Raw genomic sequence first — 13,316 nt, forward strand, 5'->3', positions numbered from 1 at the left:
TGATTTTAATAAACTTTTCTGTTTGTAGCTTGGCTGTCGTTTTTGTCTAGTTCTTTAATTTAGCCGTCCTATGTATGCTCCCAGCACTTTGGTGCGTTTGAGTAAGTTTCATTTTCCAGTTTTTTTACCACACAGTTTTAAATCAATATCCTATCTCGTTTTAACTACAAGTTCCATATTGTTTATTTTCTATGATTTAAAGCAAGTCAATATATCCTCGCTATTGCGCGAATGATTGTTTTAATATAATATTTTGCATGGAACATCCGGGCGAAGTAATTTAATTCTTTCATTAATATTTTAATACGAGATTTTTTTTAACCTTTGATTTGCACTTAAAAGTTAATATTTGAATAAAGGGCATATTAAATTAAGAGCAATAGTTTTAAACTGTTTTGCAAGGAAAGAAAAACATCTAACTTTCAAACTTTTCGAATATATTTGGGACACAGCTCATAGAGAATGTAAGAAGAACTGAAAAATAATATGTTAAAATTTTTTTTTCAACTTTATTTCCCTTTCAGAAGATGCCAGAGTTTTAAAGAAGCATAGTCAATCAGTTTATGATAATTTTGTTCAGACTTATAGAGATTTAATGAATTCAGGGACAAATTTTACTTATTAAAGAGCAATTAATTAAAAACATTTTCTTCTCGCATGAACTAAAAAAAAGTTGCGATTTAAATAAGCTGGATTCCAAACTTCCACGCTCATCAATAAAATATTATTTTTACAGTAATCGCGATAAAATGATTTTGAATTCGAATAAATTGAATAGGCTTTGTAATTTTTGCTCTGTTGTAGCTTTTCCATCCTCTTAAAAAAAGAATCTCATTAATTTTAATGAGAAGGAAAGCAATTTGTTGAAACCGCAGCAGAAGAGAAAAATTACTAAATTGAAGTTTAAAAGTTTTCTTGAAGCATTCTTCCTGCTAATAAGAGATAAGCCTTAGCAATACCACCACTTTCCTAAGACTCGGATGTGAAGATTTTATTTGTTGCGGCCATGCTAACTTTTCAAATTTCAAAGACTTTTCAACGTAAAACTAATGACTCGTTTTCAGCATCATTCGACCTCAAATGTTACGCTGCAATAGTATACATAATAAATTTCTATTTTAGCAAATTTTGTGCTAATTTATATTTTATCCAAATTTTCAATTTCCTTTATGTTTGACTCTTTTAATGTTTTATTTTGCTTTTTGTGTTTGTTTTACTTACTTCTGCGAGCCTCATGTTGTACTGCATGTTGCATGATGAGTTTTCACATCTCTTAAACACAAGAAACGCGAACCTGTTGGTTATAGGACGAGCAACTGCAGCAATGTTTCTGACTACAGTAAAATAGTTATTTTTAATGCAGAAAGTGTACGTTTTGGACAAATGTACTTGTCAATTTTAGATTAAAAAAATAATGTGTGTAAACACTTTTTCTTCACACTTTATCTAGACTAGGATTAGGTTGTTAGGTTAATTTGTGTTGACATTCCCCCTCCCCCCCATTACCCAAGTTCTTATTCCCCCCTAAATTAGTGTCACTCGATTAGTGATTTAGGCTACTATATACATGAGGATGAGGTTCAATATTAACAGCATCGTGATGTTTAAAGAACTGCATATAAAGCAGCAGTTTCCACAAACCTAAATTAATTTTTCATACCTGCCAAATTTTTCGATTTTTCAAAAATACGATAACGGGAACATGTCATTGATCGTGTCAGATCTTCAAGAAATCACTACATCTAGAAGTTACAAGAAAAAATCCTGAGCGAACACACCGAAGGAAACGCACGACTAATGACTGCTATCAAAGAAATGTTGCCGCAACACACTCTGTACCCAAAGGTTAGTGTGGAGGTGTAGAAAGTAAATATTTTACTTTTTCACTCTCACCCGCTATTTCACTTTGCCCCACATTTCTCAACATCCCCGAGTACTGTTCAAAACTTTACTTTTTAAAGCTTTCAATTGTTAAAATTTTTTTTTTTCAAAAGTCAAAACCTTTTCCCTGACAAATGCGAAAAATAATGTGTCTGAAATTTATTCTAAAGTAATCCTTTTGAGGATTACCTCTAATCCATATTATTCTAAAGAAATCCTTTTGGGGAAAGCATTCCTATTGAAGAGCAAATCTGCTTGAACACACATTATACAAACAGCATGCTATCACAGACGTGCAAATGTAATTTATTTTAAAATTTGATGTTTATTAACAAAACCCAAAAACTGTTTTAAAAAACAGGAGTGCCCCCTAAGAACAATTGCGCACCCTCCTAAAAGTCGCGAAGATACATGAAAAACAAGAGCCTCCCCCAAAAGTGAAAAATACCAATAAAAAAACCACTGAAAATTTCAATGACGCAGTCTGCGCCATGACACCCCCCCCCCCTGGGTGGTCACCCCTGTAAAAAAACCTCGCCGAATAATTTGAGATGATTTTTTTATTCTTAAGATTTTGCATCATCGTACTGTTTTTCTAATTTTGTAAGGCCTTACGTTAGTCTTAAACCATATTTAATTGAGAAAAATAACATCAAAAGCAAAATATGGTTTTCTTTTCTACATTTGTGTTAAATAAACGTCAATAAAGCAATTGATACATTTTGGGACATTGTTTTTTTTTTTTTTTTGGATTAACTACAAATGGGAAATACCTGATTTAAGTGCAGATTAGAAGACCATAAAACAGAATAAAAATATTTTTAAAACTTTTATCCCAGTCAGCTTGCTATTCTTTCTTAGTGGATTTTTGGTTAAAGACGCATTGACTAAGTAGAAATGAATCATACCACGCATTGAGTCGTTTATATTTCATGAAAGCGAAATAATCTCTTACACCGTCGTATTTGACCCGGATTAAAAGGTTAGAAGCACGAAATATTTCTTGACTTCATTTTCTGAGAAAGAAGACGCAATGGTAACTTTTCAAAATTAGCTTCTGTGACTAAGTTTCTTAAAATGGAGGAGGATGCTTTAGCATAAGTTATTTAGCTGAAGAAAAGAATAGAATGAAAAGATTAGCTAAAAACTGATATATTTTCTTTTCTATATATATATATATATATATATATATATATATATATATATATATATATATATATATATATATATATACAGAGAAAAATTAACATCATCAGCGCTTTTTCAAAATTTTCTTCGTGCTTTGTTCACTGAGCAATCAGAATTGCTAATTAATTTCATAATGACGTGCTTTCTTGTTTTACTGTATTTACTGTATCTGTTTACTTGGCAGAATCGATCCTAAATGTGATTTCAATTTGTATGAAAATTATTAAGCTATTAGACGCTATTTTTCCAGTTTTTTTTTTTGTCATTCCTGCACACATTCCGTGCACATATGTGCAGTATATGCAGCACAAGATCATATCCTCCTACCGACCCTTCAGTGTATTAATGAGGTCACCGGAGAACTGATAATGCCCATCACGGTCTTATTAGGCTACAATCTAATTATCTAGGGTTATTACCTTACAGAAAAAAATTTTGGTACAGAGGTTCACTTTTCTTTTTGAATTCGTCAACTACATAAATAAGGTTTTTAAGAACAACTAACATTTTTTTCCCAGTAAAAAACAGTTAACCACGTAAAAATTTGATTAAAAATAAGATCAGGCAATTTCGACCAATCTCTTTTGTAATAGCAGTTGCTAAACGTTGCCTGTTGATAACAAACTGCTTGTGGATAACGCTTTATCATCAGTTATGCTTCAAGATGACGATAAAATCACGATCTAGCGAATTTTTGCTATCGTAGATAGAAACGAGCTGATGTGTGTATCACATGACTTCCTTTTACTCCAATTTAATGTCATTTTCCCATTATTGCCAATTTTAATGTGATTCAATAGCTTACTCTCTAAATATCACCAACAGTGGCCAAATTAAAACCAGATTTTAAAAAAATCTCCAAATTTGTCACCAAGTTGGCGACAAAACATGGCGACCAAAAGGCTGGTGATATATCGCCAAGTGTCCTCCAAATTGTAACACTACTTGAGTTTACATCGAAATTAACAATAATTTCCCCCAAAAAAGGGGCAAAAGACTCCTTTAAAAACACCCGAATGCAACCAAAAAGGGAGCTGCACAACTAGACCCCACTAGGTGTCTACGTACCAAATTTCAACTTTCTAGGACACACTGTTCTTGAGTTATGCGACGCACATCCGCAAAAACAGACGTCATGAGAAAACTCGTTGTAATTAACTCGGGAATCGTCAAAATGGAAAATTCGCGTGTCTATACGTTCTTAGGCACTTATTCAAGGGGGGGGGGGGATTCAGTCAGTCAAAAAAAAAAAAAAAAAAACTCAACATTCATTCGACTGTGAGCAAAATGGAAGTTAAGGTCGATTTTTAAGTGAAATTTTCTTTGCGAATACAATACCTCCTTTTTTGCAAAAGGAAGTAAAAAAGGGGTTCGCTTATTGGTCTACGTGAACTTATTTAATACCTTACCTTTGAATTTCCACTTTCCCTTTATTTAATCACCTCAAGTCGCACACCTTCTAATATTTTCCCTTTTTGGTCAAAATAGTTGTAGAAAAAGTTTTATATAATTTGAACAAGAGCAACCCGTGCCGACTTGCGCCCGAAAGTGTAAACCAGCGCTGTGTACTAAGCCGAATAAAAAAAAAATAAAAAAAACTTTTTTGGAAGTTCGAAATTTCATTTTGATAAAATGTTGCCCCTATAGTCCCACATGTACCACAAAAATATTAATCCAAATTAAAAAATATTTAGGTGTTCATCAGGAGGCCTAAAATTTATGATTTTCTTCAAGAAATGGATTTCTTCGATTTATCTTTTAAAAAATTACTTATACATTCCAATAAAATATCAAGTTCAAAAATCATTAGCAAACACATTTTCAAATCAATACTTGCAAATGAGTAATAAAAAAATATACATTTAAAATGAAAAAAATAACTTGAAAAATCCATATTTTGAGAACTATGTGGGAGACATACTGCAAGAGTGCAAACATTTCTTGCGCTAATCACCGAGTTTACTGTTTATGTGTTTCTTCTTAAAATATATCTCACATTTTTATAAACATGCATAGAAAAAAATCATTTTTTTGAAGAAAATTATAAATTTTAGGGCTCCTGCTGGACACCTAAATATTTTTACATGTGGGGCTGTAGGGGCAACGTTTTTCAAAACGAAGTTTCAAACTTCCATTTTTTTTTCGATTCTTCTTAGTTGCTTTCAGGCGCAAGTCGGCAAGGGCTGCTGTTGTTCAAATTACATGAAACTTTTTTTTGAGCAATCACGATTGCTTATTGCTTTCATTTGACTGTTTTTGATGTCCTATCATTTTTCCCACCGCCACTCTCCGCACCGTCACCGTCGACCGAGTCCTCCAGATGCTGCTCCTATAGCGAAAACAGTCTCCAGGTTGCATCCATGTCCTACACACACGCGCATACATACACAACTACACACACACGCACGCTCACACACACAAACATACATCTACATACACAAACACATACAACTACCCACACATTCATGCCTGCACACAGACAAACACATATGCCTACGCACACACACACAAACACACATCTACACACACATACACAAACACATACAACTACCCACACATTCATGCCTGCACACAGACTCAAACACATATGCCTACACACATACACATACCCCCCCCCACATACACACATTCATACACACAACTACCCACACACTTATGCCAGCACACAGACACAAACACACATACCCCTATACACAAACACACATACCCCCCGCACACAAACACACACGCATACATACACACACTCGTGATTGCGAAAAACATAATTTGAATTCAAGATGTCAAAATTCAAATTATTATTATTTTTTTTTTTTACAATTGTTTTGACCTAAAAGGAAAAATATAAGATGGTGTGCTACTTGAAACACCGACTTTCGTTTTTCTTGGGACAGCCTAATGTACACGTGTGTAAAAAAAATCATTAAGTGTTGAATATTTATGTTTGGTTCAATAGATGGATGACTCAGGAGCGATGAACATTTTTTGATCACTTTACATTGTCACATGAAGAATTCACTGAAGCACGAAATACCATTAAATTGAATTTCTATATCATCAAGTTCTTCTATCTGACACTAACTATTAAAGTAACATTATTTTTTACTGCCTGCAAACATCAATTTACTTCAAACGTTTCTTCAAATCAACTGATAACATGATTACGATTTTTTTTCTTAGTGATATCTTATAATCGTAATCATGGCAATAAAAGCTGTTTTGAATTTTGAACGTGAAGTTAAATTTTGAACTGAAGAAGTTTAATCTCATAAATTATAATCAGTTTTTATAAAATTAATTAATGAATGTATTACCGATGACATTAATGTAAGTATGTACATCTCCAAATTATCTCCATGGTACCTCTTCATCTTACTGTCTGCAACGACCATTATCTCCAAATTCCACTCTTTTGACACAGAGCGTTTGGAACGATGGGATCTTGAATTTGGACCAACTGGAGGATCTGAAAACAAAGTTAAAATATAAATTTGAGAAAAATTACGTAGGAATGTTTAACAAAAATTAAAAGCTTTAATTGAAGTTTAATTATTTTTTTAATGTACATTGCTAAAACGTTCAAAATAACCAAATTTAAATAATTTTCGAAGCTGGATATATAGAGTGCCATTTATTCAAATCATCTATTTCAAAAACTATTGAAATTAAAAGAGCTGTTTAGCAATTATAATTCCGTTTCACTTAAAATATTCAATACAGTACAGTTTCGAAGTTTCGGCACTCAATTACCCGGCTGAACCTAGAAATCCGTGCAACATTCCAGGAGGAAAAAATATCTCCTCGCGAAAAACCTGTTGCCCCCGCATTCTCAATATCTTTGCAAATTTGCAAACTCGACGATTTTTCGGTTCATATTAGAACAACTTTTCTTGATACTTCGATAGCGCGAGTACCGCTTTTACGAATTTGCATTTTTTTTCTTAATTTGAGTTAACCTGTAACGCGTTTTTGAGACGCGCTGTTCAGGATCTAATAACGAGTGCTTTTAATGTCAATGTAGCTTTTAAAACCGGTAAATGGGCCAGTAAGAAGTGTTGATATCAAATATTTTACATCCTTAAACTCACACCTTTTTGCATTAAAAACAATTCTTGAGTCCCAGAAACATGTGTCTACAATTTATTACATGTTTACATTTTTTAAAACACTGCTTATTTAACTTGGTTGTTTGACTGAACATCAGGCTCATTTTTAGAACTTTTACCATTTTCCTATGTAAGTTATGCGAGCACACGAGTTATGTAAAAATCTTCTCGAAGTTTTAAACCCTAGTTTATATTTGACGACTTCAATCAACCAAGCTTTACTCAAAGTTTTAATAACCTTACTTAGCAAAACAAAGCAACCTTATCATATAATTTTTTGCCTTTATTTTCCGTTAACATCATTTATCCAAACAAAGCCACCACATTATGTTAAGTTTTATACTCATTTTTAGTTTCATTAGTCAGTCAAATAAAACAACCATTATCTGTCAAGTTTTTCTTTATTATTAATAACCATAATTAGATGAACGATTATTGGTTAATTTTCCAACTTTTAAAAAATAAAGTTCTATTCCAGTCATTACATAAATTATCTTTGCATTATTAGATTGTCTTTGCATTATACAACGTTCCTGTATTCTAGGAAAAAATTCAAGTCGTAATCTATTCAGTAAATCTTTAAAGATGTACCGTAGTAACTTACGAATAATAGCTAAAATTTCATTAAAAATATAGTAGTAATTTCAAATAGCATAAAAAAGTAAGGTAAATTCTTTAGTATGGCATTTTAATTTCTTTCTCTTTCTTTAACTGTAAAAAAATCATTTAAATATTTCGGTATAAATCTTATATGTCGTAAAAATGAATTTTTTCGAAAAAAGAAGAACACTATTTTTTTACGTGTAAGAAAAAAAGAGTTCCTTTCAAGAACTAATGCCCCTAGTTTGTTAAGGGAACACTTACTACAAAAAGCGATAAAAAATCGTATACTTTTGAGGATTTCGTGACAACTGAGATATCGAATGTCAAGATCAAATTTCTGATTTCGATAGGCATCATTTTCTATAGATACAAAAAATAAAGAATTTCTCTTCCATCTGGCATGTGACAGATACTATCGCAGAAATGACGAGTATTTGTTGAATTCATATAACATTTTCAAAACCGTCTTTATGAAAAAGAAGAAAACAGATGATGCTTCTTTCAAAAATGGTCACGAATCAAATCTTACTATCAATGCGCAAATGTAGACTAATTTTCATTTTGCTTAGATCAAAAGAGCATAATTTAACATTTAATTATTTTTTTTAGAAAACATGCACAAATACATAACTCTTTAAAAAATCGCAAAATTTTGTCAGTAGAGGAAGCTGCTGTACCCACGGACAAAATTTACTTTTCAATTTTTCCTGGTCTCTGGGAATGGATAATCGATCGGAAAATTTTTTGGCAGAATCTACAGCTTATCTTCTAATTTGACAATTTTTGTCAGGTGAAAATCTCAAAGCTTTCAGCCTCAAAAAATGTTCTTAAAAACCATCTTTTTTTGTCCGTGGGTACAACAAACCGTTCACTCCGCGGACAGGTGCCTTTATACTCATGGACATATAAAAAAATAATATATAACTAGGCCTGAGGAACTCAATTATACTCAATACATTTTCGTAAGCCATTTTATGTTGAAATACTTCAAACATCCATTGAAAATAACATTGAATAAAATATGCAACAGAAATTAAACTTTGAAAATTAATCGAAGTTTTTTTCCCTTTATTAAATTTTCCTTAATCATTTAACATCAGTTAACTCTTTAAAAAAGTTATTAGTCTTAAGAGAGTTTATGATGTTATAAATAATTAATATGTTAAAAATAAAACTAGATTCATGATAGTATGGCTCTTAATGTACCTACATACTAACTTCAATTAATATGCAAATTTAAATCTTTAACCAAAATTAACCCATCACAAAAAAAACTCAGTTCAGATTAAATCAACAAAAATCTAGAAAAGTCGACTTCAAATGAAAACAGGTGGGGTTGACGGTATGGAGCTCCTAACACAGGTGGGGGTTACTTCAACACTATATCTTCAAGCCCTACTTCAAATTCATCATCATTGTTAAAAGCAAATTTCGAACGTTGATGACAAGGCACCATTTTGAGGTACTTCACACTGTAAGAAGACTCAAGTGTGACCCAAGGAGACTCAAAATTGCTGTCCGTGGGTACACATGGTTGTGTCCTTGGGTACAAATGTATGCCATTTTGGTTTTGCATGGCAGTCACATCGACAAGACCACAGTTTTACAACATTAAAAATCAGAAAAAAAACCTTCAAAATATCGGAAATCATGATACCTACAACAAAAATTAAAAATACAACACACGACGGCCAAAAAAAGAAAAAGAAATTGCTCATGTCATTTTTTTACTTAGATCCTACTAAAACCGAAAAAAAATGTGATAGAATCTTAAATGTTCCTTTCATGGGGTTGAGACTTTCTGGGGTATTGGAGAGGGCTGTGACACACACGTTAAACCCCAATTAGGATCCCTCTCGACGATACCCGGAATTTCCCGATAAACGTCCGTAGGTACAACCGTCCGTGGGTACAACAGCTTCCCCTAATGATTCCAAAAATTTGAAAGAGGAGCTAACCTCGTGTTTCCGTTTTATATAGGGAACATTCTTCTCATTGTAAACAAATGAGTCCCAACATTAGAATATCACTAAAGGACTTACGTTTTTAACGTACGTAAAACGGAAATAATAATAATTGAGAAACTTCTATGCAAAAGGGGGTGGAGTGCAATAACAAACAGCGGTTAGCTCAAAGTTAACTGAACAAGCACAGACAAAACTATAACGTAAAGCAATTAGACTAACAAACAAGTAAAAATGAAGCAATCATCTGAATTAGTAGCTTTTAGTCGGCCGAAAGTATGGTGATTGTGAGATTGGTTTCTTAAAAGTTTATCAGAGGGCGTTCACTCTATTTTACAGTCATTTACTCGTGCGAATAAGTCTTGATAGCTTCAATTCACTGTGCAGCAAAAAAACCAAAAAAATCCTTTAAACTGCTTCTGACCTACTGATTCTTTTGTAAAATGACCCCGGGAATACAAATATGACCACCGTTTTCCCCCTACACGTACCACTTTTTGGAAATGGAGCCCCTTACAATTTTTTTCAGTTTTCGACAGCTTCGTAGCAATTATTTCGTAGCCATTTATTCCCCACTAAAATATTTTTAAAATCACAAAAATCGCATTTAGTATTAAACGCGTCAATAATAAAATACTTAGAAAATCGTTATATACTATTTGTAATTTAAAAAGAATAAAAAATAGTAGCTGAAAGCAAATTTTTTTTTTACAGCTTCACATACTTTATACGAAAGTTTAATAGTCTGTTGTCTTTTTTTTTTTTGAAAAATCTTTTGCAAGACTTTTTTTTCGATTTGAGCAACGTCTTGCAACAATGTCTAGCATTTTAAGCACCTCAGTTTTAATTAAGAAACGTTTAATTTTCAAATGAACAAAATCTATGAAAAGAAAATGTGATAATTCAGTGTTGTACTTTGGGACACTCTTCATATTTTAATTTTTAACGTCAATTATTTGAATCAAATTTAAAATCTAAAAGTCACAACAATAACAAATAATATACCCCAATTAAAATACCCCAACATACTTCTATGCCATGTTTTTTTTTTTAATTCAGACAGTTTGAAAATAAAATGTTGCCAGCCATTTTTTTAAAGTAAAAGTTCCAATCTGTTGTACTATATGAAAGTCTTCATGATTCACGAAAAAGCCACATCTAAAAACAATTTTGCTCCAGAAAAAAAAATCCCGGTGATGAATTAAATTATGAATTATTATCTACCATTTAATGTGTTTAAAAGACTGCTCAAGATTTGAACAATGCTCCATATTCCGAAACATATCTTAATTATTTAGAACCATGCATATGTGGTACCTTGGAACGTGTCCTAAGGTACAAAGTGTTTGACTGTCCCAATGTACAATAACCACGTTGTTTAAAAAAACCAAAATGATGGTCAATCTAGATGCACTATCAATATTTGCTCATAAGCAAAATTTAACGTACTTCTCTGTTATAACAAAATTAAATTCGGTTAATTAAATTTACAAATACAGAGACAGAAAATGAAATAAAAATGAAGAAAATATTTACTTTTGAGTCATGAAATTTTCTTCCTCCCACAAAATCGTCAATTTTACTCATTTGATACTGATTTTTATTATGGCACCATTTAATGGTGAAGTTTACTATTAGAGATTACAAAAACATGGCTGCTAAAAATATATTCTCAGAAATTAGCAGTGTCCCAAGGTACAAACGTCCCAAAGTAAAACACTCTCCCCTATATCAAATTACTTTCTTTAAAAACAGCAAGCAATTCTCTTACAGCAAAATATTTTGGGAACAATACTTCTAAACAAACCTCAATCAATAAGCATGTGTATTATAGCTTCTACTACATAAATTATCTTTTTTTTTCGCTTTTGACGAGAAATTTCAACAGATGATAAAAACTGGTAAAGAATGTTTAATTACGGAATTCGAAATATCTTCTTGTCAAGATGGTTTATCGGATGACATGCGCAACTTCTTCTTAAGTAAAAAGCTAATAATTGCACTAACAAATCCTATAAAACTACGCTATACATCCAGCTGTTTTTAAAGAATACCAATTTTTAATTATTGAAAACGAAACGAAACTGCAAAAGATTTCATTTTCTATGTTCTTAGAATATTGTTTTGGAGTCCGTTAGTAGTTAAATTCATACGGAACCAGAAAAAATATGTTAGAAGAAACAACCTTAAACGTAGAGGAATAGTTACACATTAGTTATAAGTTTTCGATATACAGTCGGATCCCGCTACAACGCGATCCGACTTGCGCGAAATAGCTATAACGCGAGTTTTTCATGGGTAATGAATTTTTTATTGGACTTTCATCCATTTAGCATCACTGACAACAGAAGTTCACACATTGTATTAGTCTTAACAACGCTTTGCTTTAGTTTATACAAATTACCGCTCCGATTCTTAAGGTTTTTTTTTTTTTTTTTTTTTTTTGCCTTCTTATTAACGTTGATAAAACAGAATGGTTCCCAAACAAGGACTTTCATCTAAAGTTAGCAAAAGTGGAAAGAAAAAAAGAAAGTATCTGAAAATGCAAGAAAAGGTAAAGATTCTCGATGCTTGAACCTCGATCTATAATAATCTCTCTCTATAAAGTGCCTCGAAGGTAGCACAATTAGGTATGAGTTAATCTTCGATACATACAATTAAAGTTCAAGAAAAGGAAATCAGCAAAAGTTCAGAACTTAGTTTTAACAATGAAGCTGGTAGAGTAGTGTCTGAGCAAAATACAAATAACATGAAAATGGAAGCCAGGCCAGAAATAGTGGTGCTCCCACACTGTATAAACTTCATAATTTTTAAAATTATAATTAAAGTTACGATATCTACTGTTCAGTGCTATTATAATGCAGTAATGTTCTTTCTGTAAGTACCCTATTGTTTAAGTACATGTATCTTATTGATCATTGATTTTGTGCTTCATAACAGAGTAATCATGTTAAATAGTAACGTTTTTTCTAAAATACAGTAAAAAGTCAGTTCTTTATAAAACATACCGTAATATATAGTTAAGAAATGGTTTGAAACAATTTGAGGAGTGTTAACATATGTCCGAAATAATTGGGTATGCTTATAAAAAATTTCTAAACATGCGCTGTTCCACAACGCAAAATTCCGACTTGCGCGAGGGGTCTTGGAACGCATCCCTCGCGTAAGTCGGGATCCGACTGTACTTTAAAATTTGCACATACTCACGCATTGGAGCGCGTGCAAGCACACATTATATTAGTGTGTATGCGCATCGAAGCTCAAGCATGTGGTTGGAATTTCTGCTACGGTGGACCTTGATCTTGCGTATCAATTTTTAAATATTTTTTCCATTTCTGTAGTGTTTTTTTTTTCTCCACACAGCTACGTTGCCTTAGTCTATGGAAGGCTTGTAGCTCCTAATCATTGAGAAGGGATAAAATGGAGGGAGCGAAGATTTTTATTCGTAAAGCAAAGACACCAAGTCAGGTGATAGATTTTGAAGCAAAGCATTTGAAGAAAACTGGTCTCTTTCTTTAGTTTCACGCAACCCGTGTCAACCATTCGTCGTTAAGTCTGTGACTTGAGCTCTTTGCCC

General features: G+C 32.4%; 1 protein-coding gene across 1 annotated transcript in view; it reads right to left on the reverse strand.

Moving 5' to 3' along the window:
• LOC129231188 (A disintegrin and metalloproteinase with thrombospondin motifs 9-like) overlaps positions 1-13,316 on the reverse strand; it is a 179,464-nt gene that overhangs the window by 106,981 nt on the left and 59,167 nt on the right. Inside the window, exon 2 of the mRNA XM_054865435.1 lies at positions 6,381-6,532. Within this exon, the coding sequence (XP_054721410.1) occupies positions 6,381-6,532 (152 nt within the window). The remainder of the gene's footprint in view (positions 1-6,380; positions 6,533-13,316) is intronic.

This window comes from Uloborus diversus, chromosome 10 (assembly GCF_026930045.1).
Source record: "Uloborus diversus isolate 005 chromosome 10, Udiv.v.3.1, whole genome shotgun sequence".
Classification (NCBI taxonomy): domain Eukaryota; kingdom Metazoa; phylum Arthropoda; class Arachnida; order Araneae; family Uloboridae; genus Uloborus; species Uloborus diversus.